General features: G+C 38.8%; 1 protein-coding gene across 2 annotated transcripts; it reads left to right on the top strand.

Moving 5' to 3' along the window:
* Positions 1 to 6,707: 6,707 nt before the first annotated feature.
* On the top strand, positions 6,708 to 26,758 carry LOC130702288 (transient receptor potential-gamma protein-like). Of its 2 annotated transcripts, none has more exons than XM_057523957.2 (18): positions 6,708 to 6,891; positions 12,139 to 12,286; positions 12,912 to 13,099; positions 14,383 to 14,620; positions 14,759 to 14,901; positions 17,417 to 17,618; positions 17,920 to 18,090; positions 18,169 to 18,403; positions 19,209 to 19,367; positions 20,083 to 20,222; positions 20,911 to 21,026; positions 22,295 to 22,428; positions 22,551 to 22,662; positions 22,748 to 22,943; positions 23,414 to 23,485; positions 23,560 to 23,682; positions 23,864 to 24,047; positions 25,213 to 26,758. In XM_057523957.2, exons 2-18 carry the CDS (start codon positions 12,230 to 12,232, stop codon positions 26,304 to 26,306), a joined length of 3,564 nt encoding a protein of 1,187 aa, XP_057379940.1. In that variant the 5' UTR covers positions 6,708 to 6,891; positions 12,139 to 12,229; the 3' UTR covers positions 26,307 to 26,758. The 2 variants fall into 2 exon arrangements, with proteins under 2 accessions (XP_057379940.1, XP_059351594.1); XM_059495611.1 differs by having other exon boundaries at positions 23,864 to 24,071.
* Positions 26,759 to 27,281: the final 523 nt, after the last annotated feature.

Raw genomic sequence — 27,281 nt, 5'->3', positions numbered from 1 at the left:
TTCTAGCGATAGGGGAAGATATGCGACTCGCCTAGACCATGAGTGAGATTGACACCGTGAGCTGGCCACCCTTTTGGGTCAGATTATACTTGTCGTATAAATTTAAGGCTTGATTTCCGGTGGTTACCCAGAACACTCAGAGGACGTCACTGGATGCTATCATGTGACGCCTTGATACCACATGTCTCGTGGCCTGCTACTTTTTCCTGGCCCCACCATTTTGTCAAGAGCGACTTCAAAAGAACTAATCGTAGGGCATTCGAAGGGCGAAACTTTCATCTCATAACCTTTCGTCAAACTAGTTCGCGAAGATGCTTTCGCCACCTAGCGTTAACGATCGAAGATGGACTCTTTCCCCTACTACTGAATAAAAAGGTACGTCATCTACTAATAATCACTTTCGAATTGAAACCACATGTTTTAGAAGTGTTTCTTGTTGTTATAGACTCACTTACGTTCTTTCCGTAAGGTAACCCGTACCAGGATTGAATGGAAGTAGTTTCGCTAAAACTATCCAGCTGTATGCGAAATTTTACTCATCTGATATGGGGCACTGAAATTCTAGACAGTCGTTTACACATTTTGAGGATACATTTTTTGTAAAATGACAGCTAAAGGCAGGTAAGGCTTGGTCGGTGGTAGTAGGTAGTAAGGTTGGATTAATGGTAGTAGGTAGCTGCCGTTTGTGACGCTGTAGCCAATATTCAACGCTCGAAGTTAGATCGCGAAATGCAATCTATGCTTCAAGCCCATGTTCAGGGAACTAACTTCGAAATTTATAGTGTTTAATGGAACTCAGAAAGAAAGTAATGAGAGTTCAATGTCACCAGAACAGTTTTTAATCAACAAGATTTCTGATTACGTCTTCATCGCTAATAAAAATTGTGGTCAGCATATTTACATTATATGTTGTAACAAAACATTACATGAGCGTTGCATTTAGAGTTCTGCCATCTACTGGCATCTTGAAGAAATCTTGAATAAAAACACTTTCACGCCTTTTCTATAAGAACGATGGGTTTTTATCGAATTCCAATGCTAAGTTGAAACGAGTTTGCCCGACCATGATGAACACAATTCTTGCTTCATTTACTCAGGTGTATGGAATTTGGTTCTCTTTTATGTGCTTCCCACAACATATACAGTTCTTGATTATTGGCATAGTTACAGAACTGAGCATATAGCCTACAAATGTGTATACATATGGTGATTAGCTCTTCATTTTCATCTAAGGAGCTTCTAAGGATGAACCCTGCTGCAGTTGCCTTGAGACTTAATTAGATAGAAATCGTACTATATCCAAATTCGTTACCGCAAGATTGTGCAGAGCACCGTCTTTTCATTTGAAATTCGAATACTAAATCTGGAAAAGAGTTTATTAAAAACATTGTCAAGAATATTTCGAAACGTTTGTTGCTCTAGGTGATCAAATTGCTCTTCAGTGAAATCTATCCTTAATTTCCTTTAACCTGTTTTTACTATCAACAAAAATGTTACCTAATTTCTTTATAACACATTAAAATAATGGTAGAAAATAAAATATGAAACTTACACTTTTGAAAAATCTTAGTTTTACAAGCTCTTTGCGTTAAAGTTCGATTCCCCAATCCGCTTCCTTGTCTAGCCATTTTTATTGCAACCCTAACGAGGAGTCCGTCCAAGATAGCGAATATAACAACACCTAAATATTGGTAATAGTAAACGGAAATGGTTACAGATATGAGGAATAAGGGCCACCGCGGCCGTAGTCTGTTCTCATTGTGGATACCCGTGAACTCATCCAATTGTCACTAACCCGTTGAACCAACACTTCAGAATATCGGCCCCTCGTTTTATCTGGCCATCGACTCGGCCATTGCATTTGTCCGTCCATCTGTTGTAATACCCCTACATCTACATTCAGTTGTTGTCCGCCGTAGTGTCCGTCGATTTGCTTGTGCTTTGAGTTGCCCATCGAACATGACATTGTAGCATCTGGTTGATCTACCCTTCGTAGCAGCTTGCCGGCCCACAGTTGTATTTACCCATCGACCCAGTCTTTATAAACGCACGTTGAAACAATATTCTTTTTGCTCGTCGACGCTCGCCTACTGTTGACCACTTTATTTCACCTGTCCGTCGACCTGCTAGTTGAACCTGTCCATCCCATCGCCAATTATATATTTACACGTCCATTAGTCGTATTGCCCGTCGAGTTATGTCGGTGATTGAGGAAAGGAATCGGAGATTCCGTTTTTGAGAAAAGGCGAATAAAGTGAATATGCCAAGGATTTAAGTATCAGTACGGTCAGTGATGTGAATAATACATTATGATGTATTTTTGGTTTGCAGATCCGTCTCTTTGGGAGCTTAAATATCAATCTTAAATAGAGTGGATATTACATGGACGGATAAGCTTCCCATTGCCACAGCACCCTTCAAAAGTTGAGCTCAGCGCTGCTGTTTCCACGCCAGCCATTTGTTTTCAAATCTGCAGGAAAACCTGTTTAGATTCGGGACAAACGCCAAAAAAAAAAACGGTTCGCATAGTTTGCCTGTACAACTGCAAATAGGAGTCGGTGTTTATTGGCGACAGCAGCCAAACAAAGGAGTTCTTGATACGGAATGCTTATGTTTCGCCGCTGGAATAGAGGCGGACTCTTTATAGCTTGGTAAGCAATAGTCAGTGTTTGTTTTCATATGGCCCGTTCCAGTTGATTCTGTTAATCTCGACCGTTCTGGCATACAGCCTTAGTCACTGACTGAAGAAAAGTGAAGAACTTACGACATATTTCTGTCTTACTCTCCGATTCGCCATACTATGCAACGCTTTCATCTTTTCTTGATCAAATAATCAGATTGGTAAACCTAAATGATCTTGATGAAAAGAATTTCGGGCAATTTTGGGAAATTCGAATTCAGAACAGAAAATATGAAACTCTAAAAGCACATTAGAGTATACTTTCATGCTTCTTTCTTCAACATTTCTTTAGTACGAAGTTAAGTTTGACATAATATAGGGACGGCCCTAAACAAAAAAGTTTTATTCCCGTTTCTGCCATCCCCGTAGTTTCTGCTTCTTTTTCCTCTTTCCTCCAAATCCCTGTGCTATGTCATAAATATGTAATAAGCCTCTCTAGGTTAAAAACGTAGAATGTCACGCAGGAAGGGCACGAACTTCAAATCTTGAATTCTTACTAATACTTCGCGAAGGTTCTTACTAAAACCGTATCAATCACGCCTTAGACAAGCAAATGGTCAAGCAAATGACTACTATATGGGGGGGGGGGGGGGGAGGAAAGAAATTGAGTAGTGTGGTAGTTGAAATAAAAAGTATTCGTCCTGGCAAACGAAAAGCCAAAAATCTTTGTTAAAAGCGACATTCTCCTTTAGAAAAATTTACCTCAAATAGTACGCAAATGAATAAATTTTACCGTTGCGTTGACGGGATTCATATATACCCTTATCACCAACCAAAGTCGTTGTCTACGTGTTAACTCTACTCAAGTATTCTGACAATAGCTCTGCTTTATGTGGAAATAAGCTTCTTTTCACCGTTGAAGCTCTTCTAATTCCAAGTTAATTTCTTTATCCAAGCACTGAATTTCGAATTTGAAAAACAAAGGAGACGTGTAGAAACAATTTTAGCTTCATAAAAGGAAGAGAATTCATTTAAACTTGATCTTCTTTTCTTTGCACATGATTCGCAAAAATTAGCGCTTTATGAACGTGCATTCAATCGATTGAATTGAACGGATGCTCTAGAATAACCGAACGACGACTCTCAATAGAAGACCTTACGCAGGTCGTACACGTACGTACCGTTCTTTTTTTTTTATTGGGTTTCCACCATTGTAAGTTTGCCGAACAGAAAAACTCATCCGGATTCTGGCCATATGTTGGTATTGCGCGCAGTGCGCAGCTAGGATTCATGTAAATAATCGATACTTTCATTATCGACTCATACAACGATCCCTGTCATCCCTTAACCCCATCCGCAGACAGAAAGAGGAAAATATTAATTGTAAAAAAAAGGGTATTTCGAGGATTCGGCCAATCTCTAAAGAATATCTTAGGAAGCCTTAAGTAAGAAACGCTAATGCCACCACGAAGACCATACCATCGTTCGTACCACGTTGTGTAATACCTATATATTTCGTACTGAAATACGAGTTAATATACCTCTTCAAAATTTGATAAGACTGACGTATAAACTAGAATAACAATAATTACAACATGGTAACAGAGGATGTTACCAACGACTAATACCACAGCACACGTCTGTCCAGTGGACATTCGTTATCCTATGACAGTTCAGCCGTTTGGTTTAATGAGCTTATAGGAGCGGTATTGAAATTACCTAGATCAAATTATGATCTACCTTTGCCGTTTATTCGACCATGCATGTTTACTACAAAGCTTCTGCATTCATCATCCAAACCACATATACATTTCAGCTATGCTTTCATTCTTCATCAGTAGGCATAATGCGTACAAAGCTACATTTGTGCCATTCAAGGAGGCTTACGAGAATAAAGAAAAAAACCTCGCATTCCGTTGTCCGGACCCCTTACTGTAATCCATTTAACACATGTGCTACTCGAGTGTTTTGTTCTTAAAGAGTATATGAGAAAATTATTCGTCCTTCCTTCGAAAAAGTAAAAACAAAACTGATGAACCTTCTGGTTAGATCAAAAACATTCAAACATGTAAGGAGCCATACGTGCCCCCAAACAAGAGATAGTTGATCTAAGCAACAATAGTTCAAAGAATCGTACCGCGTGTTTGTCAGCCGGAAGGTGAAAGGTATTGGGAACGGTCGTAAACAAAACGACAAACATGTCAAGCTATTACATCCAAAAACGGTAGTCAGATAAACTCAATGCCTTCTGGTTACAAACATTATAGTCCCGCCTGCTGCACTGCTGTTACACGATCGGTTTTATTGCTGCTACGCATTGTCAAATGACACCTTATACTTGCCGTCAATTCAACGTGATAACTTTCTGTTACCAGGTTTTTTTTTTTTTTAGGGAAAATATGTTTATTTGTTACTATATGCCGACGTAAACATATGGAAAAAACTGTAATGACTTAACTTGATTTTACTGGTTTTTGAAAAAAGCTGTCTTCCTGGACTAAGAATAGCGATCCTTTGGGGCTGGTAATAATTCATCATTTTGCACAATAACATTTTTTCCTAAACGAGTCATTATCTCTGTTGATTTATGAGTTTTTATAAAACGTTTGTATGAAAAGCGCTGTAACGAAAGATTCAATTACACAAACGCCTGATAAATATTTTGGTTTCAGTTTTGGTTATGTAGTCGAACTGCTTTAAAACAAAGGTCATCCACGCCTGTTCCGCTGCAAGACGTTCCCAGCAAGAAATCGCGCCTGGCTACAAAGTGGGGTACTACTCCAACTGTTTCCTCGTTATCGCCTTATGTTCAGTTTCATTATTGTAAGCCAGCACTCAATTTCTTTTAAGTTTTATCTCAAAGGTGGCCTAGATCGTTCGTCGTGTTAACAAAACAACTGAGTACTGTAAGATTTTCATTAAAAGTTGGTTATATTCATTGGCTAACAACTACGTACATTGAAACAAATTCAACACAGTTAACAGAAATTAAAGTTTACCGTAACAATAGTTCGCAAACGTGCATAGAAGTGTCTTAGGCGCTTAGTTTTTTTTTCTTTTTGCGGTACAATAGGAAGAATTGACAATAGAAGTCGCTGTGCTATGATGAAGTGAGATGAATGTATCATTCCCTGAATTGGTTTGCCACTTGGCACCAATCGCTTATATGTGTCACCATTGAGAACAGGCACAGGCAATTTTCTTAGAAACCAGTAACGAGAATATATGCTGTGTGGAATACACGTATACGGGCTTCAAGTAACGAGATGTATTCCATTTTTGTAGGCGACCATCATGTTGATTAGGGTGGCCCAAGATACTTCCGTTGATTTAGGCCATTTAGCATGAAGCATCACGTTTCAATATTCCGTATTTTCAATACATTTTTTTTATTTCATTCGCAGCTCTATTTTTTAGTATATGCGTATGACTGTTGTAGAAATGTAGCCGAGTGCTAAATTGAAAAGAAAATAGCCTTTGTTGCTTCGGAAGAAATGTAATTAGGTAATGACGCATTTCCTCTTTGAAAAGTCCTAAAATTAACATCGTCTTCATGTACTTAACTATGTATGGAGCAATACGTCCCTCGCCATTTTGATGTGCGAAAAAAAAAAACAACAGCCCGCTCATGCAATTTTCAACTTAGGTCAGTTGTGCGGTTTGGTAAGGGTGTGATGTATACACAGAGTTCGGTGATTCATCAACATATTCTTAGCTGTTGAGAACAAAAGCCTAAACGAAGACTTACGGTACGAAGTTGAAAGAGGAAAAAAAAATATTTCCGTCTGTAGAAATATACACGATTACAATATCTCATGTTAAACAAAGAAAGGCAAAGACAAAGTTCTATTAATCTGGGTGGAATTGTACGTTATATACAAGAAAGAATCTCGAAGCTGATCGAGCGTCAGTATTTGCCGGGTGAAGATGAGCGCTGTTGCGTCGGCGCAAAACCGAAATGGTTTGGCAACAGACGTACTAACAGAAGAAAAGCAGGAGAAAACTAGAGAAGGAAAGGAGAAGCGACAAGATGTGATCCTCTAGTTTTACATGGCAACGAACTAGTTCGTTCTCTATCCTTCGACAGTTCACACGCGGCCACCTTGATTTTTTTAAATTATTTTTTTGAAGGCAGTTGAAGGTTAATTGATTTTGCAAGTGAAAAATAAACATTTTCGGAAGTTGTTGGCGCTAATTTCTCTATAAAACACCGGATTTTCTTATGGATTAAAACTACTTCAATCAAATAATTCAGGCGGCGGGAATATCAGGTCTGGCTTCTAAGCAAAGTTCATTTTATTTTAAAATAAACAGAAAAAAAGAAGGCGTAAATCTCAAATAGAAGGAAAATTTGCAGACGCAATATGCGAAGGGGAAGATTCGACGGAGTTCAGGGCGAAAATATGCAAACGCATGTTATGTAAATAAATTGTTTGGCCATTATGTCGAGATCAATATGATTATTTGCTTAAGATGTGTTTAAGCTTGACGTCAGAAGCCATATGATTTATAACAAACATTTCTTTTCTTCGTATAAGAAAACGCTTATAGTATAGAAAGCCCGCCCTCACATAACCGTTACAGAAATATGTGCAAATTATTTCTAATATATACAGCATGGCGGGGATATAACACACGGGAGGAACCGGGGAGGGCGAAGACTTTGAGCTGACACTACATTAAATCATCAAGCTTCCGTTTTCTTTCCTATTCTGCACGAATGAGATGACGTGTAAAATGGGGGGAGCTGGCCAAATCAAACCTATACAGCGTAACTAGCACACTTTTCCTTTCGACCTCACCGTGATTGTTTGAAGAGGATCATGTAGTGTACTTGCGTTTGGTGCGTCCATTTCTATGGTTAATGTGACCTTAGGGATTATGCTTTGGCTGACTTTTTTTTTGTTGTGTTTGTTTGTTTGTTTGTTATAGACGCGGAACGGTAAGCGCTACGCCTTTGTTCAATCAAACCTATTTGTACGCCGAGTTTGTCCAAAATTATAAACAAACAATTGTCAGAGATTATTCTTCTGTGGTTTAAACACTGTATTGCAATCGTTGACAACAAAGACGTTGAATAGGCGGCTGGCAGCTCTTGAGATAAGTTGCAAGAGATTGATTTGTCTCTTTTTGTTCGGCGATTCAAACTGGAATTTGGAAACTCTGCCGAACATTTTAGATGAAAAGCCCGCCCTTAGATAGAGTTTTTAAAAATATTTTTTTATTTTGCTTTTAGGTAATAGAACATTGAGATTTATCAAAGATTTCACTTTAGGGCACAAAGACGTTCGGAGACAAAGTAGGTTGTCTTGGCGGACGTGCTCACGAAACGTAAATCGATCGTGAGCTGGGCCTCGGAGATTCGTCTGAGCTGCGTCCACAGCGGTGCACAAACGCGGAAAAAAAATTTAATTAAAAAAAAAAATCTTACACCTGCTTCGTGTTTCAAAAATATGACTGCGCTGGCCCTTTGTCCTCAATCAGATCGGCTTTGACAATTTTACTTCAAGTTCGATGGTCGTTCAGAATCAAAGATGGTTAGGATCGCTTCCTTTGTCTGTAGAACGAGTTAAAAGTTGTGCGTTCCCGAAATAGATCTCCGAAATCAATAATAACTAGTTAAAAAGTCTCTCTATATAGCAGCCAACGAACTAATGGTCGCTGTTGGACACGAGTAAACAACCATTTCCATGAAAAAATCATTTTATATTTCAAAACTGCATTTTTCTTTTTGCTAAAAAACAAACAAACAAAATTTCATGTGGAAAATTCGTTAACGTGATTGCTGTTTATCATTGTTTTGAATGCTTATGATTAAGCATAGCGGCAAGTTCTCTGAATTTAACGTTTATTCAGCCATATTCTCAATAATAAGAGCTACGCATAAAAATGCCGGTGATAAAACGAAAGGAAGTAGCTAGCGGATAATACACAAGCCATCCGTACCGGGCATAACAAAAAAAGAATAATAAAAAAAAAACGTGACTGTTGAGAACTCACACCGAATGGCAGAGCGTTTGAGAACGAGCGTAGAAAAAAAAGGAACGGCAGCAAGGGAAAGAATGAGAGAGGTCTTGACTAGTGGAATCGATTTTGGAACTAAGCCAATAGCTGGGGCAAAGATGCTGAAATGGGCAACGGGAAGAGTAGGCAAAGAGAGAGGAAGCACTACCGCCTTCGAACGTAGAGAGTGTTCCTACGTACTAGACAAAAATTTCGGACAGTTTGATTATTGCTGTCAGACAAAGACTCTGATCAATCTCTGCCGGCGCCCTGAAGCTCTATATACTCTCCTATAGAATTAGATTTCCTTTTATTGTCTTGTCTTTGGCAAGCGGCATGTTCGCTTGGCCATCGTATGGTGATCAAAAAAACAAAAAAAGGAAAGAAAAACGTATCGACAGTGACGAGACACAAGCGCCTTTTTATGTAGCACCATGGATGATGTATACGATTAGCGCAGTTGTGTTTCCTATCACGCAAGTTGTACCAGTTTGTCATAACTCACAGGTCATCCGTTGCCTTGGCGTCAATTAACCGAATTTAGTGAACTTCGTATTTATGTGTTCCCGGAGGCGCATCCTAACAATCGATATCGAATAGACGTTCAAACTATGTACTATTTCAGTAAGCTTACTGACAGCGGGTTTGACAGTTAGTGGAAAACGTCGCGAAAATCGAAAAGTTACGCGTGTCATAAATTAGGTTTTTCTTTGAATCATCATATATTTTTCGGAGAGAAATTTATGAATCCCCAATCCCACCTTGTTCTGGAACTGCAAACTGTTCGCTGTAGGAATGATGAGTGATTCACTAGCATTGCAGGCAGGTCAAATGCAATCAACTTTGTATTCGGAGTTATACGGAAAGAACTCTGCTAAACTAAGAATTCAATCGAAATTCGTATATAATATTATATAGTATTATCTAGCTGGTTAAGCTATTTTGCCCTTATTTGATCAAGAATACAAATCCACGAAAGCGCGTAACACGACAGCTTGTATACGCAGGCCACGGCGGAATTCAATTATTTGCAAGTGCCTTGGATGGCCCTTGTCAGTGGACAGAACGAGATCGTAATACCAACATGTTGTGATATGTGGGCTACTCGAAGTGAAAGCCAGTTTCCAATATCTCTTCCCACATCGGATCCGATGCTAACTTCAAGTGGCACACAATCAGGATTTGTTGGCTGATTCACCGCAATTAAATAAAACGCTACAAGGGAACTATTTTCAAAGATATATTGAAGATTTCTCCGCCCCAACACGATAAATGGTTAGGTTGATTAGAATCTATTGGGCATTCGACACTTGCGTGTCTTTTTGAACAAGAAAATGAATAAGGAAGTATAAGTTTTGTCGTTCTAGTAACACTTCTGATTGAGTAAAAAATCGTCTTTCGGGAATAAAAATAGGAGAAACTGGTGAAAACTTTTTGAGGCTAACCCACTTGCCACTCGTGCAATCTAATTTAGGTTTTAGCTAGTACTATAGAAGTATTTCAGTACATTCCCAGCTTAGATTTCTACAGGGAAGTGAGTCAAATTTACATATTACATGAAAATAAATTTTTTGAAACCTAGACAGCAAACTATAGGTACATCGTTAGCAAATCCAAATGGGCTAACAAGAGGAAATGTAATTATGATTATTTAAATTCGACAGCAAAAAAATGCTTTTCTGTAAACTATATACGAAAAGAGTCCCATTCTAAGTTACAATTCCAAGTACCGTGCGCCGTTCGTTAAGCCCAGAGCCTTTCGATACTCCTAGACGCGGTAAAACGCGACAACGACCGCATATACTCTTCGCGGTAGCCAAGGATTGCTAATCAAAACTACCAACAACTTTGGTCAAAAGTTTACGTTACCATGCGTAAATGTTGAAAACTGAAATCTCGAGCGATACTCGCAAAAGCCTAAAAATATGTACTATGGCGATAAAAATAATATTATGACTGAACAGTGAATACAATGAGGAAGACAAATCTGCGTGAAAATAGGGGGAAAAAAATTGAAAAAGTTAAATTCCAGAACTTTTCATTCTGTCATAATGCCCTGATTGAAACTTCAGAAGGAACTTTTATATACCAACCCGGCCGCTATGCGTTTTACTTTCGGAACATAGCCTTTCTTGTAAATTTACTTGACTAAAAATGAAGCTAAAAATCAGCTCGAATAAATCCGGTTAAGGCTAAACAAAGAGAGTGCTAATACAATCAAACATTAAATGTAATTCACATGTCTTTATTATTTAATAGAAGAAAATTTTAAAGGATAAAAAGCGGAACAAAAAGAGGAAAATGAAATGGTTCGTTTAACACTGAAAAGAACGATATATTATCTAAATCCGTGAAGATTGAAATTCTGAAAGTCGATCGGTAAAAGACTTTTGAACACGTGATTAATCGCTGTGTGTGCGCCGTATAGCATATGAAAATATTCCGTGTTGTATTTTCGTGTTATCCTTATTCCCATCGTTAATGACTAGCTTTTAAAAATGTCTTGAACGGTTCCTTGCGTGATTCTCAAGTTGACAAACGACGAACTGCAGGTGCTGCGTAAAAAGGCCATGAACGCGTTGCCATAACAGCAGCTGCGAAGAACTTACCGAATATTCCGTGATGTTTTCTCCGATCGGAGTAGTTTGTCAAGAACCTCGTACATTGATTACTTCGTTTAGAAACTCCCTAAAAAAATGTTTGAAATCTTAAAAACCATGACTCTCGATGGTGGAACAAATTGTAATTCATGAATACGGCGGCCGAATCGAAATGACGAAAATTGCTTTTCTCTTTTTTCGCAAAGAAAAACGGGAATACTAATGGCGCAACAAGTTCATTCAATTACCATCCTATTGCTTTAGCTCGATTTAGCCAGCGCTTGTTTGGTTATTTTTAGATCGTTTCCCTGCAGACCTGATCAGTCGCAACCGGGAAATTGCTTATTTGTTTGAGCCTTGGTGCTCAGCAAACCGCCTTCTATAGCAAAAAATCCTTTCACAACTAAACGCGAGCATCGCAAACGAGTTTCAAGAAAACATTTTTTTTTTTAAGGAGCGGGCACCGAACATCGTGCAAACTACACTTATTTCACTAAAAAACATTCCAGTTAAGTGTGGAAGCCAACGATGATCTTGCATTTAACTTCAAAACTGCGTTTAACATTGGAATGTGTCTGGCGTTCTTTAAATTGTTTGTGTCATAAAGCCGCCAAATTTTCTGGCGGACAGGACATTAAAACGTAACGTAATGTCACCTTTGAATAAGCGAACAAATAAAAGTAACGTAATGCTCAATTAAACGCTGATTACTCTTTTCGTTGGAAAAAGATGAAATATTAGTTTAAAAACTGCGTTGTTCTAGTCAACGAAAACAAACGGGTGAAAATGTATTTCAACGTTTCTTTAGTACTCGTTTTTATTGGCTCCATGTCTTTATCTTCAAAGCCAGCGCTTTCAAAGCGTGTATAGTTTAATCTAGTGAGAACATTTCTAAAACCATCCGCTCTCTTGCAGAGAAAAAAGTGGGGGACCAATTTCTGACGTTATACGGTGGCAAGGAAGCTGTCAATTGTCTCTTTACACTCGACTGAATCCTATCAACACCATGAAAACCCGTGATGCCGACCTCCGAGATACGCTGTTTCCGCCCACCAATCAAATGGTATTTTTTTTTTCTTTCATCCTTACACATTCCTGTATAGCACAAAAACGCAATTTTAAGGACTGCACAATATGTTATTGTTGGAGCACGAGTGTTGCCATAACTTCATGATGACAACAACCATAGCTCTGTTATTAAATTTTTAGAAATTTTCACAACAAAAACGGGAAATTCATATTTTTAAGGTTTGTGTTCAATATTCTTTATTTCCTTGTTCTACAGCCTTCTGGTTAAAGCCTTTCAAAAACATTAGTAATGAAACGCGTTCAAATCTGTATGCTAGCAATCATGTATTCATCCTGATATAGGGTAGTGAGTCCGCCTATTTAGTTAACATGTTCTTTGGCATTAGGCAGAAATCAAGGTATGAAATATCAATGCTCCACAAAAGTTCATCACTAATGAAACAAGTTTTCAAATAAAGTTCTTTGATGTCGTTGGTTTCCATTTATGAAAATCTTCTGTGATATCCTTGAAGGCAGAAATCAAAACAGTTCCTGTTAGTTATATGAAAAAAAAAACTGATTGAATAAGGCATTCATTTAAAGACTTTGATAATTCTTTAAGAACAGATAAATCAAAAGACTTTGGGGGATTCAAACAAATGTTTCGTTAAATATAATAGGAATGCCAAAAAGTGGGCGGCAAAAGCGAAACATACTGGTCCAGCTATGAGCATGGTGGATCAAAGATTCAAGAATGTCCTGAAGATGCCGAAGACATGCTACCACACAAAGAAATGGGACAACTTACTTTTGAAGAAAAAAAATTTCTTCTCGCCGTCGAGCGGGGCGATGTCGCAACAGTAAGGAGGTAAGATTTTCCATATTTGAAACTACTCTACCAACTCACTAATGCTAGTTGCTTCTATTGTCAATTGTTGGCATAAATCCAATAACTTTTGTTTTCCCCGAGGTTTGTCCTCCATTATAATTTGTTTTGCCTATTTATTTCCTTTACGCAGCGATTAGGAATCTCCTTCATTAGAAATATTGTATTCCCATTTACTTTCCGTTTCTTTTTCTGCTTAAGATTTCGTCTGACGACAAAGATTTGCGTAACTATTAAAGCATTCACTTTACTCACACGTACGTGATGTTATGAGAGGAGAAATATTAGGTATAAGACAAGATATACGTCCTATGGGGATGTTCGGCCCTAATGTTTGCCATCCGCCAACATGCGTGTAAAATGGATGCAATCGCGATATCTAAGGGATGGTAAAAATTGTGAGTACATTCATGGTGACAGTAACTGTATAGCTCCAATACCAAGACGGAAGCCGTTTTCTGTACTTACGCGCACGTTGCCGGACAGGAAACATTAGTTTTGGATAGTCCTTTCCGCATTCCTGCACACGTTTCCTGAACACACACGTCAATACCCTAAGCTCGTTCTTGGCAAGAAAAAAAATATATATATGTATAAATAAAATGCCCTAATCAAGCTGCTCCTTCTGAATTTAACATGCTGTGCACGTGATGCGTGCGTCGAAAATCCACAGCTGCCAGTTTAATGTTATGCATGTGTTACCCTATGATATTAAAGCATCCGCCATTTCGGTGGATTTGCAGTATTTTCCTTCTTTCTGTTTGTGAAAACAAAACGCAAACTTTTTATTCAATTTTAGCGCTAATCAATTTTTTTTATAAAAGAGCTGTGCTCGTCCCCGTCCTGCATTCCCCAGTTTCACCTACTTGACGTTGGTTCGACGGATTCCTGACGAAGCAAACAAAACAAAACAAAACACTAAATCATAATAAACAAAGTATGGATTTTTTAAATGCAAAATTTCTGGAGCAGCTTTTTTTCCATTTCTACAATTCAAGATGTCCGAATTAGATGTCTAAGCACAATTAGATTTCAAAATAAAAACTTCCATAACAAGCCACTTATACTTTACTTGCCATTGAAGCATTTGGAAATCAAAATTTGAGACATCATCTTTCTTCCTAAATCAACTGTCATAGCATGTGTGCCAGGAATGTGCAAAGTCAACGAATACAAATTATTTCCCATATTAAAATTGCTATTTAATAAAAACAAATTTTTTGTGGCGGGCTTAGCTAACCAATTTAATATTAAAATCCGAATAGGATGCTACAAAGGGCGCGGGATACAAGCTACATCGATGTCAATTGTGTGGATCCCCTGGGCCGTTCCGGACTCCTGATGGCCATTGACAACGAGAATCTGGAGATGGTCGAGCTTTTGATTGAATATCGAGTTGAGACTAAGGATGCTCTCCTTCACGCCATATCCGAGGAGTACGTCGAGGCCGTCGAAGTGCTGCTCGATCACGAAGAAACTGTTCACAAAGAAGGAGAACCTCACGTAAGACGAAGTTCAATTTAAAAAATTCTAATTCATCAACTTTAACTAAAGCTTATTGTAGATATTTGGTGTATCATAACTTATCCATTTTACATATTTTGCAACATGTAAATAACATTTGACGTACTATGCGAATAGAGTTGGGAGGCCTTACCACCCGATACAGCAACTTTCACGCCAGACATCACCCCATTGATCCTTGCCGCCCATCGAGACAACTACGAGATCATCAAGATTCTACTAGATCGTGGAGCCAACCTTCCTGCGCCGCACGACGTCAGGTCGAGACGTTAGACCGACAGGTCGATTTTTCTTCTTCTATTTTAATCAATACTTTATAAAAAAGGAACATGCGCTGATATCCTCTAAACACCAGTCTGACTCAACATCACCCTCGTGTCATAACATGCGTTCAACTATACTTTTTAGAGTGTGCTGTTGATTCTACGAATCGTAATCGGCCAGTTGAACACGGAAAGCTATTGCCGTTCGAAGCTTTCGCTATCAGTCGAGTGCTTTCATGGGCAACGAAATAAAAATAATGCCGACAGGAGAAACGTTTAAAAAAAAATGCTAACAAACATAAATATTTGCGTCTTTTTTCTTTCGTTGCTTTTATCGGGTAAAGCCATTTGATTCGATACATCCCAGAATATGAAGAGATCATTTCTTCCACCTCAATTCGGCTTTTGAGTCTCGGTGTAATTTAGCAGAAAAACTTCAAACGAAACAAACGGTACTAGCAACTAATTGAGTGGTACACGAATGCACAGAGAAGAGCCGAGTGAATTAATCGATGGATAGCTCGGTATTGAATTGTTTTGTTCTAAGCAATAACAGCGACCTATACGTTAGATAGGCATCTCAGTTAACTGGGAATGTAGAAGACCAACTGGAGACAGACAAACATGTGCTGTATGTTAATTTTAACTAAGCAGATCGTTAAGCAAGCAACGAGTTCACGTTCAATTGTTCATCCTTTATTCATTTTATTGTGGTTGTGTTGCATTCTACATTTTAATTAACGAACTTCATTGTCCGGTTTTCACGGACTCATTTCCTCAGCAAATATTGTTTCGTAATGAGCTTCACGCTTCATTGCTGTTCAATCAGTAAACTGCTACGAACCCAAACGGTCGTTATTGCAACACTGAAAAACTTTAGATAGAAAAAAAGTTCTTTATTGCGAGAATTATCCTCCTCGGTTCTCCTTAAATCAAACAAAAATGGGATCGTTCTTATTTTTCCGTTCCTTATTTTTCCAATAAGAAAGACAAGGGCCAAGATTGGCGATAATCTGTTACTAATGACTTGCGAGTTAATGTAACTTTTTCATCGGCTGCCAATAACTCGAGGGCTATCTGAAACGCTTTCGGGAATTTGTACCGACGAGTGTCGGGTGAAAGAGAATGAAGGAGGAGGAGTCGGCACTGCCCATTTCACGCAATCGAAAGAACGGCAAAATAAAAGGATGTTAGCCTGAGAGCCAAACCACCAGAAAGCAATCGATAATGGAGGGCTAGACACGGACACTTCATGCGTTTGAACTGGTTTCCAGTCAAATGAACTGAAACTTGGAATCAACTCGCATTTCCCGTCATTCATTCCCGTCGACAAACAGATAACGTCCGTTTTATTAGAAGGCGGAAATGATAAACGATCAGAGCGCTGTTCTTTTAATTTTTTTTCATTGCGGTATACTAATCAATAACGCAGTTTTGACAGGGAACAGGAGATGCCTTAAAGGATTTCGTTTCTGTTTGCCATAACGACTATCATGTGATTCCAAAATATTGATTCAAACAGTATTTCAAGTAATGCATACGCTGTAGATAATTAAATAATCGATTATCCCATCAGACGCACACATTGATAGAACTAAAACCCTACTGCACATGGCATTCCCGGCAGGGACTATTGTACACAACATTCCAATCAAACTTATAATAAGAAATAACAACCTCAGCATCCCCGTTTCTGCTCAACACAGTCACGCACAGTCCAAGCATTTAACTTTCGACGTAGAAACTGCCTTCTTCTTCTAAAATGGAATTAACTTTCAAAAATTGCAGTATGAAATGCTAGAACGACAATTCAAGGGCAACATTTGCTTTGTGTGGGCTGCCATCACGGTGAAAATTCGTTGACTTTGAAGTAGACACGGCAAAGTCATGACTGGGATTACTCCCTCATCGTGGCCTTGTGCGTTGTAATCATCCCGTCCAGGAATTACACCTACTTTGCATCAGTTGTCATCTCGGCTTTAAAAACATGAATTTATACTAAAACAAAGTTTTTATACTTTTTCCTCCCTGTTTTTTTTATTGGAACTCATTTGAAAGTTTGGAAAATTTCTTGACACCGATTGTCGAGATCAATAATAGCATATCAATAAAATGTATGCGTGAGAGAACAACTACAACAAAGCGTCTTTTCAAAAAAGGTACCCAAGAACCTAATCGCTGTGCTTTCAATAGTTGCCCGCCTTTTTCCCCTTCCGTTTTTACCCTTTAGCTTGAACGTTAGTTAAGGCGTGATTTTCTTCCGTCTGGTAGCAATGACAACATCTTTTTGGTAAATTCAGCCTCTGGGGTAGACAATGTGGTCCGCGACGCAAAAGTAATGAAAGGATATTCGCATTCGTTCACCCAAATTTTGTGTCACGCAATTAAGAAACTCTCCGACGGAATGGAACAATTCCGTCGACATTGGGACTTAAGCCGCGGAAGATAATTGAGCAACGGCTAAGATGTATCTTTGTTTTGTTTTGTTTTGTCTTAAATAATGGCCGTTTAGATGCGGATGTATCGATTGCGTGACATCGAGGCAAGAAGATAGTCTCCGTCACAGCCGATCTCGAATAAATGCTTACCGAGCTCTGGCTAGTCCGTCACTCATCTCTCTATCGAGTAAAGATCCCATTCTGACAGCTTTCGAATTAAGTTGGGAACTACGTAGACTCAGCTTCATGGAACACGAATTCAAAAGCGAATACCAGGTAAGATAAACTAATCTAATTTTAACAGCTTGAAAAATGATTCACTCGTCAGAGAATGTTGCATAACTGAGATATGAGAATGGCTAAGAATCGCTCAATTTCAACCATGTTAATTACGTAATAATGTGCCCTGATGAGCTTGTGTAATTTATGAAGCTTGTTAGCATTACGGGATTGGTATGAGCACAATTCTAGAAATTCCTAAAGTCCTACGCAAACTAATCCTGTAACCTATTATAGCAGTTCGGTATGTATGCTATCATCGTAATAAGGGATTTTTTTTTTCTTTAATGCAACTAAGGAACTGAGGAAACAATGCCAAGATTTTGCTACTGCGTTGCTTGATCATACGCGTAGCTCGTACGAGCTGGAAGTCATGTTAAATCATGACCCTAAAGGTCCCGCCTTCGAACACGGAGATCGGATGAGCCTCAACCGACTGAAATTGGCCATCAAATATCGACAAAAAAAGGTAATGTCCGCTAACTGCGCTAATAATGGACATCCTATAGATGTAATATTTTTTATTTTTATTCTCCTTTTCCGATAGTTCGTGGCGCATCCAAACGTGCAACAACTTCTAGCTTCCATATGGTACGAAGGCCTGCCAGGCTTCCGGCGCAAAAACATGATATTGCAGAGCTTAGAAGTCATTCGAATAGGAGTGCTCTTCCCACTTTTCTCCATCCTCTATATTTTATTTCCCCACTCACGTGCGGGGAAAACGTTGCGCAAACCGTTCATCAAGTTCATATGCCACTCTGCTTCGTATTTCACCTTTTTGTGTAAGTACGCTGCCTATTTTTAAGCTGTGGTAACCAATAAGCTGGAACGGCCATTAAGTGCTGGCACCCACTCATTTTTATAGGTAAAGAGTCAAGTTGAAAATGGAGGACAAAAGTCTTCTTATTAATAACGACCGCGTGCACTTCAACTGACTGTCATATATTTTTCTGGAGTTTTTTTTTAGATTTTCTATAGGAGAATAAAAATAGGGCCTTTGTTTGAAATTTAACAGATTCATGCGTGGGTTGTGCTGACTGCAATAGTGAAAAAACACAAAGTGGGGGCCTTCATTTTATTTTTTTTATATTGAAAAGTTGATCGATATTTATTACTTTATCAAGTTTAATTTCATTAACTTCACCCTGGCAACTGCGACGTGAGTGAGATATGACCGACGGCCACCTTCGTTAGTAAAATATTTACCTATAACAGAGTATATCTAGAACTGCTGGTCAGCTGTGCTCGCGAAGACTAGCAATTGCATATGTAAAAAGTAGTTTTCAGTCAGACTATCATTCGTCAGCCATTGCTTTGCGTTCCACGAGTTTTCTGAAAGATAGGCAACTGCGACGTGAGTGAGATATGACCGACGGCCACCTTCGTTAGTAAAATATTTACCTATAACAGAGTATATCTAGAACTGCTGGTCAGCTGTGCTCACGAAGACTAGCAATTGCATATGTAAAAAGTAGTTTTCAGTCAGGCCATCATTCGTCAGCCATTGCTTTGCGTTCCACGAGTTTTCTGAAAGATGAAAATTTCTTTGTTTTCGATTTTTTTTTTGTTTCTTTTTGACCCATACAGTCTTGCTGATACTTGCTTCGCAACGTATTGAAACGGTGTTTAAGAACTGGCTTGGGCGACTTCCAGGCTATTTTGAACAATGGATTTCTGATGACGTCACGACTAAAAGAGGAGCTCCCCCAACAATGATCGAATGGCTGATCTTAGCATGGGTTTGCGGTAAAGTAAAATCAAAGAAATTTGTTTTTAGGGTTATAGTACTGGCAAATGCGTTAAGAGTTACAAACCTTGTGTGCGTGTGTCGGTATACTGCATATAACTGCTAAAATTTGCATTCTTTTGTTTTTTACTTTTATTGTGCAGTCTGATTCACGATGTCAAGCTTACTAATTTTAGTTGTTCTATTTTTGCATCATACCCTTTACCAAACAGCTCTTTCTTATGTGGCTAAATTCAGTTGATAAGGTTACAAGTCAAGCAAGCGAATGAAAATACGCAACTGCCTGAATGAAGTTTCCAAATTTCGCTAATATAGCTTTCTGCACGGAAGGTTAATAGCTATGGCAACGTTTGTAATTGATACGCTTTATGTACGTAGCATGCTGATGACGTATTTGACTGTTTGGTTGCCATACCTACTACTTGGATTCATTTTATCTATTACCCGTTTTGTTTTATTCTTCTGAACTGGTAAACGCGTGGGTAGTTGCTCTGTTAAGGGACCATCATGTTTGGCATGCTTTTATTTGTTTGGGCTGGTTTGGGCTTCATTGCAACTCTGTTTTTGTTTTTTCGTTATCCTTTTGAGAGAATGCAACTTTAGTTTTAGGTTTTTGATAGAACGTCATTTTTCGTGTTTATTACATAAAATTTTATCACATTGCTTTATCGTGTTCTCCTTAATGACGCGCAATTGGTAATGACGACCAAATAGGATTAGTTTGGAGCGAAATCAAACAGCTGTGGGACGATGGGTTACAGGAATATGTCGGGGATATGTGGAACGTCATTGATTTTGTCACCAACGCCCTTTACGTGGCAACTGTCGCCTTACGCATCGTAGCTTTCTTCCAAGTAAGTAGGATCATGACTCCTTCTTTTTGTCGTAATGACTGAACGCACGATCCTTCCCAAATTTTTAAGTAACCCTGTAAAAAAACAAATAAAAGTGAACTGCCAAGAGAACCGTTATGTTGTCAAGGGATGTTTAGCACAAAAAGCACAAAGTTAACTGACAAAAGTAAACTGAAAGTGAAGACTATACTCGTTGCTGCTTGCAAATACAAGAAGCCAACTTGATTTACCCAAAGTTACACTTGGGCAAAAGAAGACAAGTAAGACTTGCTTATTTCATGATCAGAGTTAGGCTCTCTAAAACACATTCTTCCCTTGTAAGTGGGGATGATGAAAAGGTAACGGTTAGTCGTTATGGAATAGTCAAGATGTTTCTCTGGAAAGACCAAAGAATGATCTTGGCTTCTCGTCTAGAGAGGAAAGAAGACATTAAATGAATTCAAATGGCATAAGCATTTCATAACATGATAATATTTAGACACAAGTTAGTCAGAGGAAATTCTACAGAATAAAATTAAAGCCACTTGCCCTCTTTCATTTCCTCATTACAATTTTTGATGCAAACCTTTACATTCACCTTTTAAAGTAAAACAATTCAATTACTTAAGAATTTCCGTTACATATGCATATGTGTATTATGATCTTATTTCTGGATGTATTGGTTTATCTGATCGTTTTCGTATTAAAGGTACAAAAGGAAATGGCAAAAAACGCGAATTCAGCCTCTTTACCTCGCGAACAATGGGACACATGGGATCCGATGCTTATATCAGAAGGCCTCTTTTCTGCAGCCAATATATTCAGGTTCTGTATGGTTTCTATTTTCCTAAAGATGAAATAAGAAATGCCTAGGAAACAGCAGAATTAGTCTAACCATACCCATCTTCCTTTTTTAAGTATAAAATGAAGTGTGAGTATAAACTCAATTGACAGTAATGGAAATAATTCGTAGTTTACTAGCCATACACCCATCATACGTCAACAGTAATTGCAGTATGTAACACGGAGGAAGCTATTCTGCGAAGTTATTCGTGTAAGGATTTTTGCAAGCAGACATTTAAGTGCGACACAAACAGAAACGCTTGCAGTATCGCTAAATAAGAACGACAAACTAGCTAATTTCTTTGTAAAAAAAAAAATTAAACAAATCAATGGTAACAATAGCTTTATATGCTACCAGGAAATCTAGACTAATAAAGTGGCGAGAGGTTGCGAACTCCTTGGATGTACGCAATGCTAGATGTTTTGGCTTATAGATTCACTTTGATTGAAGATAGATTTTGGCATAAGATTCTTAGTTAGCTTAAAATTCACACAGATTAAGGCTTATAGATCCAAAGTTATTCTTGGCAGGGTGTACCTGTTTCAAATCAGTTGCCAACCCTCCGTACAGTGGCTAATAGATGCTTTCAACTCCAACAATTCGTTTCGCGAAACGGCTCTGTGATAAAGCTTTCCTCCATTACTTGAGACAGTAAAAAAAAAAAGTATGTAAAATACAGGAATCTTCATTCTTTCCATGCTTTGTCGCATGGAAATGAACTAAGTCATGCACTATAACCCGTCACCGCCCGTTACGTTAGCTCAAAAAAATAGGATAGTAACTTTTTTAGTGAATCTTGTGGCGGGTGCAGTCGGCAATTGATCTTCACAAATGATCGATTTTGTGGAAATATTAATGGCTCCGATTCATGGCTACTCGTCACGGGGTTTAATGGGGCACTTACAGCAAGGGAAGTTTCACGTATATTCAATTATACTCTGAGCCCGGTGCCTGAAAACAGTTAATGAAATGCAGTTCGATGCTGTCAGATATCGAGAGACGACAATAGACGGCTGAGTTTTGTTTTACTCGTCTTTTCCCCCTTTGTTTCCCAACTCTTATTATTATCCTAACGGTGGAAATATCTACACAAATATTCGGAACCGTTGGAAAACAAAAACCTGCATTAGATTTATTGGTTGTAACGTCAGTATCGCAAAGAATGCTAATCCTGGAATAATTACAACCGGAACGTGCTTTTTTTTTACATTAGTAAGGAATACTAAATCTCGTACACTTCAACATCTAGTTCTTTGAAGCTGGTCTACATCTTTTCCGTCAACCCTTATTTGGGACCGCTGCAAGTCTCCCTCAGCAGGATGGTGATGGATATTATGAAATTCTTCTTCCTCTACGTCTTGGTTCTTTTCGCGTTTTCCTGCGGTAAAAAAATACATTTTTTTAGCGTGCTTTAAATTATGGTTCATGATTTTACGATCTTTCATATGGGCACGTTTACCACACCCACGGCACACCCCGCCGATTCATTCGGTACGTGCCAAAAGGCTTGAATCAGCTCCTTTGGTATTACGCTGACCTCGAAAAGCAAGCCTGTGACGCACCTAGGCATGGCAAGTCGGATCCGGACGCCTGTATTGTGTGGAGGCGATTTTCTAAGTAAGTAGCTAAAGTCCATAATAGTTTAATGGTGTATCAAAATAATTAATTCTTTTGTTTGCGGTCGTTTTCATTTTGACTCCAGCTTGTTTGAAACAGCACAAACTCTGTTCTGGGCTGCATTCGGCTTAATAGATCTTGACAATTTCGAATTGGTTGGCATAAAAAGCTTCACGCGCTTTTGGGGTCTGCTGATGTTTGGCTGTTACTCGGTCATCAACATCGTCGTTTTACTTAATCTACTTATCGCCATGATGAACCACTCTTATCAATTGATCTCCGTAAGTTTTTGCAAGGAAAACGGCTAATGCAATCGTACTGTTATCGTGCCATCTACAACAGCAAAAACAGCTGTCGGGGTTGGAAAGAATGTAGTAATGTGTTTTTTTCTTTAATTTTTTCTCAGCCGCTAGAATTAAATTAAGATTGCAGAAAGACTAAGTCAGCTTTATTACTTTTGGCTGTGATTACATCTTGCAAACCAAGCAATTGCTAAAATAAAAATTAAACAAGATTAGTTAGCAATCAACTTTGTTTTTTGTTCTAATCCGTATGTTTGAATTTCTTAAAACTTGGATTCTCCATAAATTTAGGCCGTAAGCTAACCGTAGTTTATACTTGTGTCCAAAAGATGAAAAACTACGTAACTGTATACATTTAGATTTTTTAAAATTTATGTTTAACTAACAATCTCGTTTTCGTTTCGTTCTAAAAAAACTGATTAACCTTTCGGTAATACTTGCCATGGAAGGAACGGGCTGACACGGAATGGAAATTCGCTAGAAGCAAATTGTGGATCAGCTATTTCGAAGAAGGAGGAACGGTCCGTAATTCTAAATCACGGTATATTTTGCGGAACGATTTCTCATCATCAATCATGTTGCGCTTTAATCGCAGGTCCCACCACCCTTCAACATTATTCCGACACCAAAAAGCGTGTGGTATGTCATCAAGTGGGCATACTGCCAGTGCGTTGGGAAAACTGCTACACATAAGAAAGAACACATGAAGACCATTCGGGTACGAATTATGACACCCATTAGAACCCACTCGAGAATGTTTTTGCCTATCTGTTTTCCAACTGGTTTCGTAAGGATCACTGTTCTTTTTCAATCCAATTCACTTTTGAGTGTCATTGGTTCACCCAAATTACTTGTAAAAAAAAAAATAAGACTATAGAATTTTATGTTATTGATTCCAGAATATTATGAGGAATCTGGTGCGTCGTTACGTGACAGTCGAGCAGCGCAAATCAGACAACCAGGGCGTAACGGAAGACGATGTCAACGAGATAAAACAGGACATCTCGGCCTTCCGCTGTGAGCTGATCGAAGTGCTCAAGAATTCGGGCATGAATACGTCGACAGCGACGGGCGTTGGGCAAGGTATCTCCTTTGGGAGCATCAGGGGTAAATTGAGTATTTCATTTGTTCGTTTTTATTGCTTCCCTTAACGCAGCATTCCTCTTCGCACCGTTTTTGTAAATCAGCTTTTCTATCCCGATGCATGCTATTATTTTTGTCGTCTGTATCCTGTCCGTGTTCCGCATCTGTTAACGCACCTTCCCCATTTTCGTTCACGCAGCCTTATGGTAAATCATTCACGACATCTAGCGATAGTTTTTTTTATATCTTAAGACGATTGAAACGAATGCTAGTATCCACATAGTTTTCACCATAGAATATATAGTTAGGCTGATTTATTAATTCGGACTTTTTAAATCGCATCGCCATCAGCAAACAGAATTCCACATCCAGCTTTCATTTTCTTTGTTTAGAATGTTTGTCATTATGTGCCTGAAAGAATAGGCTATTGTTGTTTCAATAACTATGATGTGCATTGCTTGTTCGTCTATTCTTACCAACGGGTTGATAATACTACCATTTGATGCCAACTTGAAGAAAAATGTTACAAGAACAAGTTGAGTCTACATACATAAAAAACATAACATACTAAAAACAATCACTAAAAACAGATTCGTAATAAGAATAGACTTCGTTTTCTCAGCACACAGCCAATCACTAGAATTGCTAACTTGCACTTTCGTAAGATTTCATGACAAAAACTTTTCTTTGACAACTTTAGAATGGCTGTAATTAAAACCAACAAGTAAGACGTTCTTATTACCATAAATATTCGTTTTATTTTTATCTAAGAGATTCTGGTGTTCGTATTCATCGTCTTAAGATAGCAAACCAGTAGTACGAAAAGTACGACACCTAGATGTTTTCTCTCATGTGGATTGATTTCCCCCCCCCCCCCCGCGTCTTTTAAACTATTTACCTCTTTTGCAAGTGAAGTTAAACCAAATGAAAGAAAACCATCAGCTAACCCTGCCAAAATTTCATGCTGCATATCTTCGCGTGTAACAACAACAATGCCAACGACTTTGATTGAGAATTGATTTCCGAAACTCAGTCACAGCTGGGATGAATGGTCACTTTATTTTCTAAGATGAATCATTCAAAAATCACATGAAATGAATAGCTGCTTTGACTGTTTGCTCATCCGACATTTAATTTTCTGGTTAAAAAAACAAAAAACGTGTAGGGGGAAAGAAGAATCGGCAAAAAGAGCGGCGATTGATGAAGGGCTTCAACTTGGCAAACGTCGGTGGCAGCGCCGGTCAACCAGGATTGACTTCCAGTACGCCTTCCTTAGCAGGATCGAGCACGGCCCCAGCCTTGGCCAACGCCTCTTCCCGAACGAGCATGCAAACATTGAACGAGACAAACGCCTTAGCTACCATCGTCGCCACCGGTCAATCCAACAACAAAGGCAATCCGATGCGATCGCCCATTACCAAACTAGCACAATTAGCCCGTTTGGCGGGAGCGAAAAAAGCCGACTCAAAGAAACGATGGGGTAACTTGATTGAAGCTGCCAAATCAGCAAAGGGAGTGGGCCGAATGTGGACAAGGAGCCGAAGTCGCAGTGAAGATTCCGTTTCTAGTGATGGCAGTGGCGGAACCGCGGCTCAGACACCTGTCAATACCGAAGGTTCCAATCGCCGTGAGAAATTCCTCAAAACACGAACCGGTCATCCAGTCGTGCACGTGACTGAAAATGAGCTTCCTGAAGTTTTGGAAGAAAGTTGTATCGACTACGAACTCAGTGGTCGTATGGGCATTGAGACGGTAAACGGCAGTCACAGTCCCAGCTTCAGCAATCCTCATTTTCGACGAGCGTGCAGCGAGCCAGCCGATCAAATCACTCTGATTTTAGAGGCAGAATCTCCGAATATCGACAACAAGATGGCGGACGACTGCGAGTTTGCTGCTTATCCATCAGCAGGGCATTCGGCGAACACGGTAGAACCGTTGCGTTCTAAAATCGATGTCGAGCAGGCAACCAGCGCTGTTAGTTTGCGTTTTCGAAAAGGTGCCGACCTGACGTCACCCGTTTCGTTTAAAGGTTCAGTGACATCAAGAGATTGGATGGCCGGCCATAATTTACCTGACAACCTTACTCTTCCGTTTGTGGATGATTCAACTGACACTATCATGTCGAGTGGTAGCCCTATGGAAGTGGTTCTCAAATCTGTAAATGGGCTTTCACCTGGCATTCACGACGGCGTGGCTTGTGATGATCCAATTTGTAGTGCCCAGTCTTTAGAAAGTAGTTCCGGCGGTGGATGGCTATGAAAACATATATAGACGCTCATTTGAAAGAATTTTAAGTTCACCATAATTTGTGCTACTTTCATTCATTTATTTATCTTTGGTCTGCTCTATACGCAGAGAAGATTTCATCGTCATCATTTGTAAAATGAAAACTTAATAACGATGAAAGAGTGCTAGTTGATCGAATGTTTGTTTCAGTATTTTTCACGTGTAATGGGCTTCTTCACACCAAAATCGCCACTCTGCAGTAATCACATAGCATGCTATTGATAAACATAGAACGTAAAGGAGTGAAGAAACAGGTCAACCTCTAAAAAGTGTAGATTTTCTTCTTCAATTTCGATTAGATATATTTAACTCTTGGCGGCCATGTAGAAACTATTATATCTCTGCATTATTTTGTCCATATTCAGTATTACAGTCACTGAAAGCAAACAGAATACACTTTTTTTCGATGGCTACATTATCGTAGCCATTTTGATGCAACACCTCGCTTTTTGTTCTTTCTTTCTAAGCTTACAAACATAATAATATGACAAGACCATTGCCGATGGAAATTCAATAAACTGTTTGCTATACGAAATTTTTTATAGGGTTCGCAATTTTTGGTTGTTCTTTTTTTTTTATCACGTTTATTAATTGTATGAATTTAAAGCCTACAGTTACGGAGCGGTGCCATTTAAATCGGAGAGCTTTTCTCATTTATTCCACGAGGGTTTTTCTTTTCGTTGCGGGGATAACGGTGCTTAATGCCAACCCCGATTTCAATACGAAAATAATCCACGATTCCCCTTTTACAAACACGAACAACATCATGTTTCGCTTCCTCTCTCCACCACGAGACAATATACAAATAATTTTACACAATTTTTTACCATTTTTTTTTTTTAAATAACTGCTTTTAATTCAAGGTTTGGTCCGGTAAACCTACCCAACTTGGAAAATAGTCTATCCGTATCCGTATCGCCCAAAATAGATAATTTGATCGACGGCGAT

This window comes from Daphnia carinata, chromosome 6, assembly GCF_022539665.2.
Source record: "Daphnia carinata strain CSIRO-1 chromosome 6, CSIRO_AGI_Dcar_HiC_V3, whole genome shotgun sequence".
Classification (NCBI taxonomy): Eukaryota; Metazoa; Arthropoda; class Branchiopoda; order Diplostraca; family Daphniidae; genus Daphnia; species Daphnia carinata.
The sequence above is the reverse complement of the archived record's forward strand: the minus strand, read 5'-3'. Positions and strand labels throughout refer to the sequence as shown.

Excerpts from the sequence above, each read along its gene's own strand:
- LOC130702288 (XM_059495611.1), top strand. The coding sequence starts at position 12,230 with ATGAAAACCCGTGATGCCGACCTCCGAGATACGCTGTTTCCGCCCACC. Across the intron at positions 14,621-14,758 it reads ACAAAGAAGGAGAACCTCAC|AGTTGGGAGGCCTTACCACC; the intron begins GTAAGACGAAGT and ends CTATGCGAATAG. Across the intron at positions 18,404-19,208 it reads TTCGTATTTCACCTTTTTGT|TCTTGCTGATACTTGCTTCG; the intron begins GTAAGTACGCTG and ends TGACCCATACAG.